Raw genomic sequence first — 20,052 nt, 5'->3', positions numbered from 1 at the left:
TCTTCTTTATAAAGGCACATTTTCACTTCTTTTTCTTTCAACAGTGTGACATAATTTATTGCTGAGAATATTCAACAAAGCATGAAGGGAAATCAGAAACTATGTCCCTATTTGCCCTGATAAGAGTACGGTATTCACTGTATTCAATGTTACGCTCATTTCCCATGAGACTTACTTCTGGAGTTGTAGTCCTAAATGCGGTTTTGCCTAAACGTAGAACCTTAGGGCGAGGACAAATCAAGAAATTAGAGGGAGGCTTACTTTAAGTAAATCCAGCAAAAGGGATGATTTAAACATCCAGTCCAGCTTTATGTCCATGTTTTGTAGCAAGTCCTGGAGACTTCCCCTGGAGCAGAAATCCATCACAAGTGCAGAAACTCCCCTGTCGGATAAAAGACCTAGGAACCGATTCACATTTTCATGGCGTAACTCCCTCACCTGCAGACAAATCGAAAAGGAAGAGAACGAGGAGAAACACCCGGTTAAGGCGTGTAGGCGGGGCACCGTTTCCACACTCCCGAACTACGTACCTTAGTAAGCACATGGGTTGCACGTTGTTTCCAATCAGTGGTCACTGTGGTCTCGAGTTTTTTCAGCCATACCCAATCACCCTGTCGAAGCAGATCAAGATGTTTTAAACAGGGGTGGGATTCAGCCGGTTCGGACCGATTCGGGCAAACCGGATGCTAATTTTACACCTGGTTTGCCGAACCAGTCGTTGCAAGGACTGGCTGGCCCCGCCCATTCCTCCCTTCCCCTCCCAGGAGTCTCCACATGGCCCGTTTTGGATGCCAGGTAAGTTCAGCGCCCGCGCCAAGGTTCTGGGCCTCCCGAAAGTTCCAGAAGTCCAGAAACGGGCCTGTTTCTACCCTCCGGAGGGCCTCCAGAGCCTGGGGGAGGCTGTTTTCATTCTCCGGCAGGCTCAAGGAAACTCTGGAGCTTGGGGAGGCTGAAAATGCCACACCCACCCTGGCCACATCCACCCAGCAACTGGGCAGAGAACCCGTTGCTAAAATGTCTTAATCCCTCCCCAGTTTTTAAACCAAAGTTTAAAGAAGACAGAGACTAACTATGGGTAGTCCGCGACTTACAACCACAAATGGGACCAGGAACGTCCTTCACTAAGCAATCCTTCATTGTTAAATCGCTAAGGGAGTTGGGCCTGATTTTACCACCGTTTTCACTGCGTCCATGACGTGAGTCGTGCGCTTGTTAAAACAAATCTGCTCCTGCCAATCGATTTTTTGCTCATCGGAAGTCACCAATGGTGATCACATGATCGTGGGACATTGCAACCGGATGTAAATACATGTGGTTGCGAATCACTTGAATTGTGATCTGTGGATGGTGGGCAGACTATGACAGTTGTAAGCGCAACCACCAGTTGTAAGGCCCATTCATAACATCAGTCGCTTGGATCTTACCAAGATAAACGGGGATTGAGCCCAGACAAAGAAAATAACTTGAGAAAACACCTCAGACTGGCCCCACTCTCATGAAAATAAAAATGGGGGGGGGGAGTACATTCAGACTTGCAAGGTTTTGTTACTATAGCTTTACAATAAAAGATCTAGTGGTTAAGGCACCAGGCTAGATGCCAGGAGGCCGTGAGTTCTAGTTTCTCCTTAGGCATGAAAGTCAGCTGGATGACTTTGAGCCAATCACTGGGACACAGTGAGCTCTAGTCTCACCTTAAGCATGAAAACCAGTTGGGAGACTTTGGCCAATCACCAGGAGATGGTGAGTTCTAGTTTCACTTTACAGATGAAAGCCAGCTGGGTGGCTTTAGGCCAATTACCAGGAATGGTGAGTTCTAGTCCCACCTTAAACACTGAAAACCAGTTGGGTGACTTTGGCCAATCACCTGGAAATGGTGAGTCTATTTCCACCACAAAAGCCAGTTGAGTGACTTTGGGCCAATCACCAGGTGACAGTGAGTTCTAGTTCCACCTTAGAGGTGAAAATCAGCTGGGTGATTTTGGGCCAAAAACACCAGGAGATGGTGAGTTCTAGTTCCACCTTAGCCATGAAAGCCAACTGGGTAGCTTAGGGCAAATCCCGTTCTCTCAGCCCAACCCATCTCACAGGGTTGTTGTTGTGAGGAAAAAAAGGAGGAGGAAGGTCTGTTGGACATGTTCACCGCCCCGAGTTATTTGTAAAAATAATAAAGGAGGGATCCAAATAAATAAATCAAATAAAAATACACATTTATGTGGCCAGAATAGGAAGGGTATTAGGCGTGTTCGATGCCCTGAGTTATTTATGAAAATAATGAATGTGGAAAATAAATTTTAAAAAAGTAAAATAATAAATACAATGATGTACATGCTTTCTTGGTCTTCCTTACAGAGCTAATATATCTGTTGTCTATAGCCTAATTTGGCCTTTATCGATATTGATCGAGAGGCATCTCGAAAATGCTCATTGCTCATTTTTCATCAAGGTCCCTGTTACCTCATAAAGGTAAAGGTTCCCCTCACACATATATGCTAGTCGTTCCTGACTCTAGGGGGCGGTGCTCATCTCCATTTCAAAGCCGAAGAGCCAGCGCTGTCCGAAGACGTCTCTGTGGTCATGTGGCCGGCGTGACTCAATGCCAAAGGTGCATGGAATGCTATTCCCTTCCCACCAAAGGTGGTCCCTATTTTTCTACTTGGATTTTTTACCTGCTTTCGAACTGCTAGGTTGGCAGAAGCTGGGACAAGTCACGGGAGCTCACCCCGTTACGCGGCACTTGGGATTCGAACCGCTGAACTGCCGACCTTTCGATCGACAAGCTCAGCGTCTGAGCCACTGAGCCACCGCGTTCCTTATACACATTATACGTTACCTCATACACAGCCACATTCGAGGTTTCATAGGTTAGAGTTGTGCTTTTCACCGACAACGAGTGAGTCACGGATCTCAAGCTGTGCACTTCGGAGCAGCTTCTCGATTCACTGAGATTGTCCAGAGTTAACCACTGTGAAGGCAAACAATCACAGCCAGAGATTAAGCAAAGATGGAAACCAATGGGGCAAAGAACATATAGAGGCAGTCCTCGACTTGCAACCTGTCTGGCCCCTGTCGGAGTCTGAATCCGAAGGGGAAGAGGAACAGCTGACAGAGAGTGAGAGAGGGGATCTATTGGCTGTGGAAGAAACTGGGGAAGGGCAAAGTCAGGCTGGGCAGAGCAGGGGAGAGGTAGAACAAGGGAGAGGGAGTTCAGACGAAGACCAAGGCCCAGCCCCTCCTCATCCCAGGCAGCGCAGGGAGGAATGGAGAAGAGAGCAACATGAGTGGGTTGCGTGGCTTACGAGGGAAGAAAGGGACCGGATCCTCTTTACAAGGCACAGCTGCTGATGGAGTTTAAAAGGAGAGGCAAATGGGAGGAGCGGTTGTCGGGAACAAACGCTGAGTTTATCTGATGTTTCTTTGAATCCTGGCATCCTCCTAACAGGTTTGATTTACTGCCCTGCAAAATATAATTCCCTGGTCTTGCCTTGCTGGATTTTTAGTTGGAAGTTTTCTGCAACTTACAACATTTGGGGCTGAAATATTGTCAGCCAAGGACTGTTACAGGTGGGTGGAAGAGCTCTCTCTCCAGGCCGGAGAGTTGAAAGGGACATTGGGGGGCACAGTTGGCGATAATAAAGGGACTCACATCGGTTCTCTGGCTGTGTTGCCTTTGTGTCGCGCCCTGGGTCATCACACAACCATTCATTTATGTTCGAAGTTACAACAGGACTGAAAAAAAAGGGACTTATGTCTGATGCAACCGACCAGAATCGTGACTTTTTGGATACCTGGCCACACACCCCTTTAAGGTGTCAGCAAGCGACAGTCCCATATGACTTACCACTCTAGTGTCCCAAAGGTGCTTTTTCTGGAGGCACCTGGACTTTCTGGTTTTTCTTTGAAGACGTTTCGCTTCTCATCCGAGAGGCTTCTTCGACTCTGACTGGATGGTGGGTGTTCTCTCCCCCTTTGCCTCCGTCCGAGCGATGGCTTAATTAGCCGGCACTATCAGCTCTGGCAGCAAAACAGCGAGCGTCTGCCAAGTCTCTCTGTAATCTCCCTCAACGCTGATGTGTCAAACAGTACTTCTGCTCTTAGTTAAGCAGTTAATTTGCCTGCTACAAAGAGGCACAGCAGCTCTTGCTGCCTTTATATCCTGTGGGGTGTGGCTCCATGACTCAGCACTTCCTAGGCCTGCCCCACCCCTGCTTCTGTTGTTCCCGCCTCTCCTGCCTACGAAACCTAGGGTCCAGCCAGGCCTGATTGCCATCAGCTGGGTATGGAGGTGTGTCCTTGGGGGGGGGAAGAGTCAGGGGACGGAGGCTTATCTCCTCCACCTGGCCTGCTTCTGGCTCCTGGAGCTGACCCAAGGAAGCCGGTGCTCCCGAAGTAAATCTTGTCGGCCCTTCCCCCTCACTTTCCAAGTCACTTTCTGGCAGGAGGCCCGGCTCGGGCCAGGGGGGGGCATGGACACAACAGTGGGGAATGGAAGGATTTATGTTCCTTGCAGACAGAGCTGGTCATTTGCATTCTTTTAGAGCAGGAGTCTCCAACTCAATTTCACTGACGGCTGCATGGGGGTTGTGTTTGACCTCGGGTGGACGTGGCCAGGGTGGGTACGGGTAGCATGACATCACTCGTGTTGGGGGGCACCTGTGGTGGCCCGAACCAGAGGTGGAATTCAGCCAGTTCAGACCAGTTCCGACAAACCGGTAGTAGTGACCTGCGGGTGGGGTGGGCCACCCACTCGCCCCGGCGCTATGCTATCGCATTTATCCACGTTTTCAAGCCACATGCATGTGTGCAAGCCACGTGTGTGAGAAAAGCACCTGCGCGGAAGGCCGTGTCCATGCGCACGCTCACATTTTCGGTGCTGGGCGAACCGGTAGGTAAATTATGTGAATTCCACCGTGGGCCCGAATTCTCCGCCAGCGAACACGGGCTCCCGAGCTCCGTTTTCAGCTGGGACAGCCTCCTGCAACCTTCTGCTAGCAAAAATGGAACTCGGGGTGACGTGCAACCTCCATTTTTATTGCCAGAGGTCGTCCAGGGCAGCCCCGCGGGCCAGATTTAAGCACCCCATTGGCTGGATCCGGCCCTTGGACCTTGACACCAGTGTTTTAGAGAGTCATTGAGGCTACCTGGAAATTTATCAGTGTCCCCAGGAACACTGACAAATCTCCAGTTAGCCAAAACCTCCATGTGGCCAAAATTGTGGAAACCTTTTGGGAAAAGTATGTTTTTGAGGGTTGATGGCTAATAACACCACTTTTTTTTGTTCTGGAACTTTTTTCTGATGGAATGGCCTGGGAATAGCTCAGACCTTCACCCAATTGAAAATCTATGGAGACGACTAAAGACTTGTTAGTACAGTCATATACAATTAGTTGGGCTTGCCCAGTCACCACCCCCTCCTTTTAACTCTCTTCCCTCTTCTACCTTCTTCTACTTTCCAGACCTTCCTCCCCTTCTCTTATCTACATCATCTCCTCCCTCCACCCTATACCTTCCTTCTCCCTCTTCTATCCCTCTTCCTTCCTCTTCTCCCTCTTCTACCCCTCTTCTCCTCTTTCCTACCTCCTACTCTCCTCTTCTCCCTCCCACCATTCTAAAATGGTAGCTGGGCAGACCGACCCTACATTAATTATATTTATACATTTTCAATAATCCCTGTATATTAACCATCACTCCATCCTCTACCCTCAACCCACCCCCCAGTTCCCCTCCCCCTTACCCCTCACCCCCACCCCCCGACTTCCCAGAACAAAATGCAGGGTATCAAAACTAACAATCATAATCCAAAATAAATCTTAAATTATAATCTCTAGTCACTTCACATATAATCACACTCTCAATTCCCCTCTCCTTCAAAAATATATCCAATACAAAATATTTCCTAAATTTACTCATATGCTATTCGATATTTTTTTATCTGATACTTATTTTGAATATAATCATAACATAACATAACAACAGAGTTGGAAGGGACCTTGGAGGCCTTCTAGTCCAACCCCCTGCCCAGGCAGGAAACCCTACACCATCTCAGTCAGATGGTTATCCAACATTTTCTTAAAAATTTCCAGTGTTGGAGCCAATCAATCAATCAATCCACATTTTCCATTCTAAAATATATTTTTCTTGTGTATAGTCTTTCAAATAAGCAGAAATGACTGTACATTGGATGAGTTGTTGGATATGAATGTAAAAATAAAACTTTTTTATAAAAAAAAAAGACGTTAGTCACACTTGTTAGAAGCGACCCAGCAATAAAACCCAGTTAATTGAAGCCATCCTTCAATCTTGGTTTCACATTAGAACAGCTACAGAACTAAAAGACTTGGTTCACTCCATGGGAAGACATTGTAAGGCCGTGATTCATGCTAAAGGTTACCCAACTAAGGATTAACTGACATGGGGATCATTTTTGTATATCTCGTTTTTTCTACGTGTTTCACTTTTCTTCTTTATACTGTAGCTGCTATTCTAATAGCAAATCCTTCATCAAAGTTATTGCATTGCATTCTTGATTAAATTATCTTTCCATTGATATATAACTTTATGGTACTACTCCCCACCCCACCCCCCAAAAGTGGTGTTATTAGCTAGTTTTAGAAAATGCACTTTTCCCCAAAAGGTTTCCACAATTTTGGCCACTACTATAGATTGGAGATAGATGATATCATATCCCTCCCCCTCTGCTGAGAGAGGGTGGATACAGATGGCCTCTTTGACTCCTCTTTCACACCAGCGGTCTTCTCTGTCCAAGATGTGGGCTTTGTTGTCTTCGAAAGAGTGGCCTGTGTCTTTGAAGAGCTGAAGAAGCTCCTCGGATGAGAAGCGAAACGTCTTCAGAGAAAAACCAGGAAGTCCAGTTGCCTCTTTAAAAAAAAAACGCACCGTTGAGACAAACCACGACTTGGATGACGGAGAATCTCCATAGGCATTTACCATTCTACTGATTTTGGTGTTCGCGAAAGTTAGATCGTCTAAAGTCAGAAACAGCCTCTGCGATCCTTTCACGAATTTGGGGTGACTGTTTCTGAAAAAGATAACAAAAACAGGCATGTGTCTTTGGCCACCATCCATGGTCATACAAATGTGCATTTTATTTGGATCCCTCTATTATTTTGACAAATAACTCCAGGTGGTGGACATATCCACGACACATATCCATCTCCTGGTGATTGGCCTTGGTCAGGGGTCTGCAAACGTGGCTCTTTTAAGACTTGTGGACTTCAACTCCCAGAGTGGCGTGTCCCACCCCCACTTGACGAGAGGAAGTCCGTAACAAACTCGGCAACGAAGCCTTTGCAGCCTGTCAAGTTCCTTCGAGGTTTATCAGGACAGGCAGGAGTCCAAGTTGTGACTTCAGCGATAGGGTCCGATATCAGCAAACTAGATAAGACTTTGCTTGACTCAAGGTTGGAATGCCAAAAGCAGGTCCTTTATATAGGCTGTGGGGTGTGGCTCCATGACTCAGCTTTTATCCAGGCCTGCCCCACCCCTCCTTCTGCTGGCGTCGCCTCTCAGATCTCCGGAAGCGAGGGTCCTCCCACTGTGAATTGTCTTCAACTGGATCTGCTGTCAGCGTCTGGGAAAAGGAGGGGTCAGAGGGAGTAGGGCCGAGTGATTCCAGCACCTGGCTGGCTTCCTGCTCTGAAGGCTGAACCAAAGGAACACACGCTGTATGAGTGAGGTTTCTTGGGCTACTCCTTTCACTCCTGGAATCCTCTCCGGGCATGGGGCCAGGGCCGGGGGCTGGAGGCATGACAGGCCATTCATCTTCATTATCGGACTCGGAGTCTGATAAAAGGCCTGGTTGGAGACGGGAGGGGCCCGGCTGAGGAGAGGAGGGAGGACGAGTCACAACACAGTCAGCTTTGCTGAGAGTTGAAGTCCACAAGTCTTAAAAGAGCCAAGTTTGCAGACCCCTGGCCTAGATCTCCCAAGAGGTCTCTGGAACCCCAAAAACTCTTTTGAGCAAACAATTACAGGTAGTCCTCAACTTACAATAGTTCTTTTAGTGACCGTTCCAAGTTACAACACTGAAAAAAGCGACACATGACTGTTTTGCAACACTCACGACCGTTGCGGCATCCCCGATGATCATGTGATCAAAATCCGAACACATGGCAGCTGGCTCGTATTTATGACCGCTGCTGTGTCCCAAGGTGGAGCGATCCCATTGTGTGACCCTCTGACAAGCAACGTCGATGGGGAAGCCGGATTCCCCTAACAACCAAGTTGCGAATTTACCAACCGCAGGGGAGTCACTTAACAACCGAGGCAGGAAAGGTCGTAACATGCAGCAAAACTCACTTAACAAATGTATCACTTAACATAAACTGAAATTTTGGGGACTCAATTGTAGTCATAAGTCGAGGACTTTCTGTAAGGTAGGGGCTGTGTAGGTTGGCCAACTGACACCCCTTCTAACTCTAAGGCAGGTTTGCAACCCATGTTTGATTCAGTCGCTAAGTTTGCACAATGCCTTAGAGCAGGGGTCTCCAACCTTGGCAACTTTAAGACTTGTGGACTTCAACTCCCAGAATTCTGGGAGTTGAAGTCCACAAGTCTTAAAGTCCCAGAACTCTGGGAGTTGAAGTCCACAAGTCTTAAAGTCCCAGAACTCTGGGAGTTGAAGTCCACAAGTCTTAAAGTCCACAACTCTGGGAGTTGAAGTCCACAAGTCTTAAAGTCCACAACTCTGGGAGTTGAAGTCCACAAGTCTTAAAGTTGACAAGGTTGGAGACCCCTGCCTTAGAGCAGGGGGCTCAAACTCAAGTCACCACATCCAACCTGTGGGCCACATCTAGCCTGTGGGGTGTTTAAATCTGGCCCGTAGGGCCGGCCTGGAAATAGCAAAGGAACTACCTCTAGTACCTCCGGCAGCCAAAATGAGGCATGGGCAGTGGTGGGATTCAGCTGGTTCGCGCCAGTTCAGGCAAACCGGTAGTTAAATTGCTTGGTGGCCCCGCCCCTTCCCACCCTGCCCCTTTCAAGAGTCCCCATGCACCCGATTTTGGCTCCCAGGTAAGTGCAGGGAGGCCTCCTAGCGGTGTGGGGGTGATGTAACCCTCCCGCAGCACATTTTGCTCCCGCGGGGGTGGGGGGTGCAGGAGGCTGAGTTCTGCCTGTCACACCTCCTGGCCATGCCCACCCAACCGGTCATTAGGACAGAGAACCGACTGTTGAATTATTTGAATACCACCACTGGGCATGGGGGGGGGGGCGCACAAGGCCCTCCCATGCCCAGTTTTGGCCAGCGGAGTGCTGCAGGAGCTCATCCAAGCCGAAAATGGGGCTCACGGGGGCTGTGCACGGCCTCCCCATCAGTGGTGGGATTCAACATTTTTTACTACCGGTTCTGTGGGCGTGGCTTGGTGGGCGTGGCTTGGTGGGCGTGGCAGGGGAAGGATACTGTAAAATCCCCATTCCCACCCCGCTCTGGGGAAAGGATACTGTAAAATCTCCATTCTCACCCCACTCCAGGGGAAGGATACTGTAAAATCTCCATTCCCTCCCCACTCCAGGGGAAGGATACTGTAAAATCTCCATTCCCTCCCCACTCCAGGGGAAGGATATTGCAAAATCCCCATTCCCTCCCCACTCCAGGGGAAGGATACTGTAAAATCTCCATTCCCTCCCCACTCCAGGGGAAGGATACTGTAAAATCTCCATTTCCTCCCCACTCCAGGGGAAGGATACTGTAAAATCTCCATTTCCTCCCCACTCCAGGGGAAGGATACTGTAAAATAGGATAATGATCCCGCAATCAAAGAAATCCAGTTTGACACCCCTGCCTTAGCGGTATTCCAACGAAAACTAGGAGATACAATCTCTCGTATCAGATATAGAAAAAGTCCAGCCGCACTGGGTTTTCTTTGGCTCCGTTAATAATTTTGCATTATTATTATTTTCAGAGATGAAGCAGGAAGCCGGATTAATTCGCTCTCCCGCCTTGAATTGTCAGAGGAATCCAAACATCTGGCCTGCCGTAATTGCCCTTTAAAATTTCTTTACTTAGCACAATTGATTTCCTGAGATCATTAGCTAATTGGGCCACCCAGAAAGGCTCCTGAGAGAGATAAAGGATGCTCCGGTCCGGCTGTGAACAAAATCTGGAGTGGATTCCTGGTTGAGGATGGGTCGCGACCAGTAGTGGGTTTCTTTTTTTTTTTACTACGGTTCTGTGGGTGTGGCTTGGTGGGCGTGGCATGGCTTGGTGGGCGTGGCAGGGAAGGATACTGTAAAATCTCCATTTCCTCCCAATCAGCTGGGACTTGGGAGGCAGAGAATAGATGGGGGCGGGGCCAGTCAGAATTTTTACTACCGGTTCTCCGACCTACTCAAAATTTCCGCTACTGGTTCTCCAGAACTGATGAGAACCTGCTGAAACTCACCTCTGGTCGAGACTGTGCCATTGTGAAGATGGATCTGTTTGCAGGGTGAGGTCAAATAGGCTTAATAGGGGTTTTTAAATACGGATTTTATTGGGATTTATTTTATATTTTGTATAGTATTTTAAATTTAGGCTACTGGAATAAGTTTTTAAATATTGTTTTTATTGAAATGTATCGTAATAATAATAATAATAATAATAATTATTATTATTATTATTATTATTATTATTATTATTATTATTATTATTATTATTATTATTATTATTATTATTATTATTATTAAAGAGTGGTGGCCCCAGCAACTTGGCCGAAGCTCCGCCTGCTCTTTAGGGGCCACGCAAACAGGTGAAGTTTTAACCACACCGCTGTGCCTTGAATTGCTTGATTGCATTATTATAAAACATAACTAGCCTATACAGATAGTTCTCGACTTACAATCATTCATTTAGCGACCATTCAAAGTTACAATCATCTCCATCTTTTAACAACCCCATAATCCCTTGCGGGGTGGAGTCTGGGCAACTGAATGGAGCAAGCGGAGTTTTTTAATGGCCGGATGCCTTTCGTGTTGCCAGTGCGGAGTTTTGTTCAGCAGATAATATTCTCATGGTGCCCAGAGAGAGAAATATCTGCCTCTACCTAGGATCGAACTCACAGCCTCCTGATTGTGAGGCGAGAGCTCCACCTCTAAGCCACCATACATCACTCCTACCATTCAAAGTTACAACAGCGTTGACAAATGCTGACCTGATGAGGTACGTCAGGTACAAGCCAAAGAGAAGCAAAAAGACGGGTGGTGACAGTAGTAGAATCACGATCAGCAACCCTGGATCTGGCCAAAGAAACAGAGATCAAACAACGATGGTTTAGAGTTGACCAATCTGAGTGTGAGGACATATAGTCCTTACATTAGTCGACTTACAACCATTTGTAAAGGAGACTATTTGTAACTCGGGGGTTGAAATGTGGGGACCTTGGTGTTGTCTGAACTTGCTTGTTTTCTTGCAGGCGTTTCATGACCCGACTAGGTAATATCACCAGTCTAGAAGGGCGTGGGGTTTATGAGGAAGAGGAAGAGGGATTTGCTCTCGCTTCCATTGAGGACCTGTATACTGCACGAATCAAGAAGAGGGCCGTGAAAATATTTACAGATCACTCGCATCCAGGACATAAACTGTTTCAACTCCTACCCTCAAAACGATGCTATAGAGCACTGCACACCAGAACAACTAGACACAAGAACAGTTTTTTCCCGAAGGCCATCACTCTGCTAAACAAATAATTCCCTCAACACTGTCAGACTATTTACTGAATCTGCACTACTATTAACCTTCTCATAGTTCCCATCACCCATCTCTTTCCATTTATGACTGTATGACTGTAACTTTGTTGCTGGCAATCCTTACGATTTATATTGATATATTGACCATCAATTGTGTTGTAAATGTTGTACCTTGATGAAGGAATCTTTTCTTTTATGTACACTGTGAGCATATGCACCAAGACAAATTCCTTGTGTGTCCAATCACACTTGGCCAATAAAAAATTCTATTCTATTCTATTCTATTCTTTATATTCTCCCAATGCCTTCTAACACTGATGGTGTTAGCTAGTTGGGGTCATTAAACATCTGCAAGAAAACAACCAAGCTCAGACAGCACCAAGGGCCCCATAGTCCTTTTCCACCTCCTCCTCCCCCTCCCCCTCCTCTCCACAAACTCCACTCTTTTTTACCACTGATGATGTTACCTAGTTGGGTCATGAAACATCTGCAAGAAAATAAACATGCTTAGCAAGCACCAAGCAGCCCACATTATTATTATTATTATTATTCCTCCTCCTCCTCCTCCTCCTCCTCCTCCTCCTCCTCCTCCTCCTCCTCCTCCTCCTCCTCCTCCTCCTCCTCCTCCTCCTCCTCCTCCTCACAACCCCCCTCCTTTCTATCACAGATGACATCACCCAGTTGGGTTATAAAACATCTGCAAGAAAACAACCAAGCTCAGAACTGCCTCAAGGATCCATCAAGTAATTGCATTTATAGTTGGTTGGTTGATGTTTGACCCTTTCAAGATGCTATAAACCTGTGATGGTGAACCTATGGCATGAGTGCCAGAGGTAGCACAGAGAGCCCTCTGTGGGCACCTGCACCGTCGCCAGCTGCTGTTCCGGTTTCCAGCATGCACATGAGTGCCGGCCAGCTGGACTTTGGCTGGAGCGCCGGAAACCCAAAGACCATCTGACTGGTGCGCATGAACATCAACGGTGGGTTTCAAATTTTTTTTGCTACCGGTTCTGTGGGCATGGCTTGGTGGGCGTGGCTTGGTGGGGGTGGCAGGGGAAGGATACTGTAAAACCTCCATTCCCACCCCACTCCAGGGGAAGGATACTGCAAAATCCCCATTCCCACCCCACTCCAGGAGAAGGATACTGCAAAATCCCCATTCCCACCCCACTCCAGGGGAAGGTCACTGCAAAATCCCCATTTCCTCCCGATCAGCTGGGCCTCGAGAGGAAGAGAATAGATGGGGGCGGGGCCAGTCAGAATTTTTACTACCGGTTCTGTGGGCGTGGCTTGGTGGGCATGGCATTGCTTGGTGGGCGTGGCTTGGTGGGCATGGCAGGGGAAGGTTACTGCAAAATCCCCATTCCCTCCCAATCAGCTGGGCCTCGAGAGGCAGAGAATAGATGGGGGCGGGGCCAGTCAGAATTTTTACTACCTGGTTCTGTGGGCGTGGCTTGGTGGGTGTGGCTTGGTGGGCGTGGCAAGGGAAAGCTACTGTAAAATCTCCATTCCCACCCCAATCCAGGGGAAGGTTACTGCAAAATCCCCATTTCCTCCCGATCAGTTGGGCCTCGAGAGGCAGAGAATAGAATTTTTACTACCGGTTCTCCGAACTACTCAAAATTTCCGCTACTGGTTCTCCAGAATTGGTCAGAACCGGCTGAAACCCACCTCTGATGCACATGCATTTTTGGAAAAACAGGCTAAAAACAGCCTGAAAAAAGCCCAAAAAACAGGCTGTTTTCCGGGCCGTTTTCCAGCTGTTTTTTCCAAAAAGTTGTGTTCAACTAGCCCATGCGTTTTGGTTTGGGCACTCAGCGCCGAAAAGATACGCCAATACTGTTATAAACCATTGTTCCATTGAAGGAGAGCATCCAATCGTATGGAAGTGACAATTCCCACACCTCCAGGAAATCGGGAAGGGTCGTCCCTAGGCAGGAAAACGAGCCAGAGAAAGCTCTTGGCAATATTTTTGCAGGGTAATCATTGTGCAAATGTTTTGTTTTTTTTCTTCCCAGGGTGTGATACTAACAGGCGTCCTCTCTTTCGCAGGGGACGTGGGGTTCAAACCAGCAGGCCGAATCCACTGGGGGCGATCTCCCCCCAGGGAAATGGATTGTCCTCCCCAGGGGCTGCATCATGCCCGAAGATGCCTCCAGCAGGTAAGTCGGGTACAGGTGACTTCCTTTCCCATCCGTGTCCAGAATCATGTATCTGCCCAGCGGCCTTCCTCTGCTGTCGACTTGAATCCTGTGGCTGAAGCCGGCAAAGTCCAAATTTCTGACATGATGACTCAAAGTTGCTCCCAAAGGTTCAGAAGTTTGGGGCCGGGCTACTTTGGCTAGGACTTTTGTGAGCAGGTAAATGGCATCGTAGATTGTCCCAAAAAGTGGAGTGACCTGCAGAAGAACACAAGGTTGGAACAACAGGTTCTTCGGTATTTATCTCATTTGTATACATTCCCTCCTTTATTATTTGGACAAAATGATTCAAGGTGGCAAATACCAACCCACCTTCCTCCTCCTCCTGTTTTCCTCACAGCAACAACCCTGTGAGGTGGGTTGGGCTGAGAGAGAGACAGACACTGGCTAAAGAACCCCAGCTGGCTTCCATGGCTAAAGTGGGACTAGAACTCACCATCTCCTGGTGATTGGCCCACTGGCTTTCCTGCCAAAGCAGGACTAGAACTCACCGTCTCCTGGTGATTGGCCCAAAGTCACCCAACTAGCTTTCCTGCCAAAGGCGGGACTAGAACTCACCACCTTATGATGATTGGCCCAAAGTCAACCAACTAGCTTTCCTGCCAAAGCAGGACTAGAACTCACCGTCTGCTGGTGATTGGCCCAAAGTCACCCAACTGGCTTTCCTGCCAAAGGCGGGACTAGAACTCACCACTTTCTGATGATTGGCCCAAAGTCACCCAGCTGGCTTTCCTGCCAAAGCAGGACTAGCACTCACCACCTTCTGGTGATTGGCCCAAAGTCACCAACTAGCTTTCCTGCCAAAGGCGGGACTAGAACTCATCATCTCTTGATGATTGGCCCAAAGTTACCTAGCCAGCTTTCCTGCTAAAGCAGGATTAGAACTCACCGTCTGATTGGCCCAAAGTCACCCAACTGGCTTTCCTGCCAAAGGCGGGACTAGAACTCATCATCTCTTGGTGATTGGCCCAAAGTCACCCAGCCAGCTTTCCTGCTAAAGCAGGATTAGAACTCACCGTCTCCTGGTGTTTGGTCCAAATTCACCGACCCAGCTTTCCTGCCAAAGCAGAACTAGAACTCACTGTCTCCTGGTGATTAATCCAAAGTCACCCAACTGGCTTTCCTGCCAAAGCAGGACTAGAACTCACCGTCTCCTGGTGATTGGCCCAAGGTCACCCAATCGGTTTCCATGCCCTAAGGCAGGCCTAGAACATACAACCTCCTGCTTTCTAGCCTGAAGCCTTAACCGCTTCACCAAACTGGCTCCCGCAATGATACTTACTATGTAGTAGTAGTAGTAGTAGTAGTAGTAGTAATAATTGCACAGACTCTGGCGTAAACCAGTGCAGGTGGTTCCAGTGGTACTCGGCACATTGGGAGCTGTGCCTAAAAACCTAGGCAAGCACTTCAAAGCAATTGGCGCTGACAAGATCACCATTGGTCAGCTGCAGAAGGCCACCTTACTGGGATCTGCTCGCATAATCCACCGATACATCACGCAGTCCTAAACACTTGGGAAGTGTTTGACTAGTGATCTGTGATACGAAATCCAGCATAATTATCTCATTTGCTGTGTATACTGTCATTTTGTATAAATAAAATAATAATAATAATAATTTACAAACTAATGCCATGAAAGCAAAGATACAAAAATCCACCGACAATCCAAACCGCCAACTTTGCAACAACAAAGTCAAAACTGTTTCACATTTAATATGTGAATGCAGCAAAATTGCACAAACTGATTACAAAGCGAGACACGACCGAGTTCCTAAATTAATCCTTGGTCATTATGTAAAAAATATGGCTTGCCTATATCCAAAAAGTCATGGGAACATAAAGTGGAAAAAGTTAGAGAAAATGAGAAGGTGAAGATCTTCTGGGACTTTTGAATACAGACAGATCGTCACTTGAAACACAACACACCAGATATCACAGTTGTGGAAAACCGAAACGTACAATTTATTGACATCGCGGTACCAGGAGATGCCAGAGTCGAAGAAAAAGAACTGGAAAAAATCGTGAAATATCGCGATCTGGCCATCAAAACTACACGGCTATGGATGAAACACGTAACAGGGATACCCATTGTCACCGGGGCACTTGGTACCGTGTCCAAGAATTTTACAAAACACATCAAGAAATTGCAGCTTCCTGCAATAACACCAGCGGAACTGCAAAAAAAACCTGTGCTACTTGGAACATCGTACATCTTAAGAAGATACTTCATTGATACCTAGGATGCTGGTAGCAACCCGTATCAACCATTAGCACCAGTCAATGGTATTTGTGATGCCTTTTTGAATGTTCAGTTGACTGAGTTTCATGTTGAATGAATAAAGATATATATAATAATAGCCTTTATTATCATTGTACATCACGTATACAATGAAATTGGTTGTAGATCAATTGTATATCTATCAATCGGCATAACGAAAAATAGAATGGTTGAAAGACCATAGATTAGTTTTACCCTTGCTTAATTTCAGTGGGCATGAAGGAATATTGCTCGGACCGTGGTACCGATCCATAGAGATTGGTTAGATGTCGTCTGGAGCTACTGTGTGAATCCAGAAAAGGTATAATTTCTATAATCAGGTTAATTGTATTGTGCGAAGGCGGCCAGGTTGAAAATTCAGTAAGGCTATGGTATCCTCGCGAATATATTAGGGCTGCGCACGGAATGATGGACTTCAAGATACAGGTAGCCCTTGACTTACAGCCGTTCATTTAGAGACCGTTTCTACTTACAACGGCACTGAAAAAAACCACTTATCACCATTTTTCACATTTTTAGACTAGACTAGACTAGACTAGAATAGAATAGAATAGAATAGAATAGACTAGAATAGAATTTATGACCATTGCAGCGTTCCCATGGTCACATGATCAAAATCCAGATGTTTGCCAACTGACTCATATTTATGACGGTCGCAGTGTCCCCGAGGTCATGCAATCTCCTTTTGCAACCTTCTAAGGAGCAAAATCAACGGAGCAGTTAGATTCACTTAACAACCGTGTTACCGACTTAACCGCTGCAGCGATTCACTTAGTGCCTGTGGCAAGAAAGGTCGTAAAATGGGTCTGAGCTCACTTAGCAAAGGCCTCGCTTAGCAAGCATAACTTTTTGGGGCTCAGCTGCGGTCCTAAGTCGAAGACTTACCCGTAGATGAGACTGACCTGTTCTGGCTCCAAATCCGCTTTTATTTCGCCTTTTTCTTGGGCCGCGTGGAAAGCTTCGTAGAAAGTCCATTCTCCAGACTGTAAGGTGATCGTCAGCACCGCGTCGTAAGCCTTCCGGAAGGCTCCATCGTTTTCCAGAAGGAAATAGGAATGGTTTCCGTAAGGGAGGCTGTAGAAGAGGGTATCGTAGGGCAAAAAGACGTATCGGCCGTCAGCCAGTCCGAGTTCCTGGGCTTTGCTTAGAAAGGTTGCTTGGACTTCCCCTCCGATGAGAGCAGACGCCATGCAGAGGAGGAGGACTGAGAGGAGGAAAGGAAGGGGTTAAAACTTTCTGCTGACACAGGAAAGGAAGGGAAAGAAAAATGGAATTAACTCAACAACAGAGTTGGAAGGGACCTTGGAGGTCTTTTAGTCCAACACCCTCCAATAGGAGGAACTTCTATCCAGTGGGGGCATTCAAATAATTTAACAACTGGGTCTCTAATGACCGGCTGGGTGGGCGTGGCCATGGTGGGCGTAGCCAGGGGCGTGAGACACAGAGGTGGGTTTCAGCAGGTTCTGACCAGTTCTGGAGAACCAGTAGCGGAAATTTTGAGTAGTTGGGAGAACCGGTAGTAAAAATTCTGACTGGCCCCGCCCCTATCTATTCTCTGCCTCCCAAGTCCCAGCAGATCGGGAGGAAATGGGGATTTTGCGGTAACCTTCCCCTGCCACACCCACCAAGCCATGCCCACCAAGCCACACCCACAGAACTGGTAGTAGCCTATCTATTCCCTGCCTCCCGAGTCCCAGCTGATCGGGAGGAAATGGGGATTTTGCGGTAACCTTCCCCTGCCACGTCCACCAAGCCACGTCCACCAAGCAATGCCACGCCCACCAAGCCACACCCACAGAACCGGTAGTAAAAATTCTGATTGGCCCCGCCCACATCTATTCTCTGCCTCCCTAGTCCCAGCTGATCGGGAGGAAATGGAGATTTTGCAGTAACCTTCCCCTGCCACGTCCACCAAGCCACGCCCACCAAGCCACACCCAAGCGGTCACTAAACGAATGGGTATAAGTTGAGGACTACCTGTAGTTCATTTCTAACTTCTGAGTTTTGCCCTACCGAACCTGGTCTGCTTACTTCTTAATACATTCAGAGGAAGGGAGGAAAGAAGGAAAGAAGGGGAAGGCAAAGACGAAAGAAAGAAGAGGAAAAGGAAGGAAGGAAGGAAGGAAGGAAGGAAGGAAGGAAGGAAGGAAGAAGAGAGGGAGGGAGGAAATAGGAGCGAGAAGGAGGGAAGGAGGAGGGAAATGGGGGAAGGAAGGGAGCAAAGAAGGAAGGAAGGAAATAGGATAGGGAGGGGGGATACAAGAGGGAGAAGGAAGGATGGAAGGAAGGAAGGAAGGAAGGAAGGAAGGAAGGAAGGAAGGAAGGAAGGAAGGAAGGAAGGAAGGAAAATATTAGACAACAATCAAGGAATTTCCTCAATCAAGGAACAACTAACTCAGACAAACAACCCAAGAGTAAACCATGGCTTAATTAAGGGACCACCAAAATCAACACGGCCTAATCAAGGGACCACCAACAGTGACAGGGCAAGCCACCAGTATATAACCAGAGAGAATATCCCCACTCCTTTCTAGCACTGATGATGTTACCTAGTTGGGTAATTAAATGTTTGCAAGAAAACAACCAAGCCCAGAGACCACCAAGGACCCTACAGCTCCAAATATTTGCTTCCGTGGAATTTTGAAAGGTTTTCCAAGATGTTCAGATGTAGGTTGGGAACCTGATCCATCTCCATTTTGCTAGCTTCCCATCCAGATCACTTCCCCACTTACCTTTGATGTTTCCAGAAGCTTCTATCTTGGTCCAAGCCTCTTCTACTTTTTCTGTTTCCGTCCCGGTGGAGGTAACAAGAACCACAGGTAGCCCGTGGCTTTTGAGAACGCTAGCCAGCTTCTGGGCTGTGTCCATCCAAAAGTCCCCCTTGGAAGAGATGATGCCGACATGAGCCCAGTTAAAATATCTCAAGACGTTGAGGAGGACAGTAACCGGTGAAGGCAAAGTTCTGATAAACCACGGTTGGTGAATTGGCTTCTCCAGGTCATCGTTTAGACAGGTCCAAGATAACATGGGTTGGTTCCAAACTTGAGCTAGCAACGAGGCAACCTCACAATAGCTAGGATTCAGCGGTCCTATGAATGCTGACCGATTCTTGGGGGAGTCAACGAACCTAGCCATTGCTTTCCAAGTCTGGAGATCTTCCTCAAACAATACATAATCCAGCGGATGGACCGCGGCGAGGGAAGGATCCTTCCTGATCCTCTCCATCGCTAGTTGAGCGGCAACTTCAGGCAGGGCATTGGAGAAGTAGGAGTCACAGGACCAAGGTCCTATCAGACCGATCTTAAGGGCCGGGCAACAGGCTGGAGAAAGTGTCAGGACCATCCCTAAGAAGATAATAACCCTGTGAAGGTTCAAGAAGATCCAAGAGGGCCATCCGACATACGAGGAGAAGACAAGCTTATCGGCCATTGCATTCCCAGCTCAGGAGGCCAAGACAACCATAAATAGGGGATGACCAACCTGTTGAAGGAGAGAAGAGGTTAAAAGACGGGATTGAGAGATTCGCATTGGATGAGTCAGTTGTAAGTACAAGAGGTGGCGCAGTGGTTGGAATGCGGTACTGCAGGCTACTTCTGCCGATTGCCAGCAGTTTGGCAGTTCGAATCTCACCAGGCTCAAGGTGGACTCAGCCTTCCATCCTTCCGAGGTGGGTAAAACGAGGACCCAGATTGTTGGGGGGCAAGTGGCTGATTCTGCAAACCGCTTAGAGAGGGCTGTAAAAGCCCTGTGAAATGGCATATAAGCAGTGGTGAAATCCAATTTTTTTTTACTACTGGTTCTGTGGGCGTGGCTTGGTGGGCGTGGCAAGGGAAGGATACTGCAAAATCTCGATTCCCACCCCATTCCAGGGGGAAGGATACTGCAAAATCC

The 20,052-nt window shown here is 47.6% G+C and overlaps 1 protein-coding gene across 1 annotated transcript; it reads right to left on the bottom strand.

Annotated features, from left to right (window-relative positions):
• Positions 1-107: 107 nt before the first annotated feature.
• Positions 108-19,503, bottom strand: LOC131199327 (retinal guanylyl cyclase 2-like). Its single transcript, XM_058184999.1, has 9 exons — positions 18,894-19,503; positions 17,064-17,365; positions 13,715-14,081; positions 11,148-11,232; positions 6,946-7,036; positions 2,831-2,962; positions 531-611; positions 262-438; positions 108-116 (listed from the first exon to the last, which is right to left on the bottom strand). The coding sequence occupies exons 1-9, from the start codon at positions 19,501-19,503 to the stop codon at positions 108-110; spliced, it is 1,854 nt and encodes a 617-aa protein (XP_058040982.1).
• Positions 19,504-20,052: the final 549 nt, after the last annotated feature.

Source organism: Ahaetulla prasina, chromosome 5, assembly GCF_028640845.1.
Source record: "Ahaetulla prasina isolate Xishuangbanna chromosome 5, ASM2864084v1, whole genome shotgun sequence".
Lineage (NCBI taxonomy): Eukaryota > Metazoa > Chordata > Lepidosauria > Squamata > Colubridae > Ahaetulla > Ahaetulla prasina.
The sequence above is the reverse complement of the archived record's forward strand: the minus strand, read 5'-3'. Positions and strand labels throughout refer to the sequence as shown.

Excerpts from the sequence above, each read along its gene's own strand:
- LOC131199327 (XM_058184999.1), bottom strand. The coding sequence starts at position 19,503 with ATGGTCCTGACACTTTCTCCAGCCTGTTGCCCGGCCCTTAAGATCGGT. Across the intron at positions 7,037-11,147 it reads TACCTGACGTACCTCATCAG|AAACAGTCACCCCAAATTCG; the intron begins GTCAGCATTTGT and ends TATCTTTTTCAG. Across the intron at positions 2,963-6,945 it reads ACACCAAAATCAGTAGAATG|TGGTTAACTCTGGACAATCT; the intron begins GTAAATGCCTAT and ends TTGCCTTCACAG.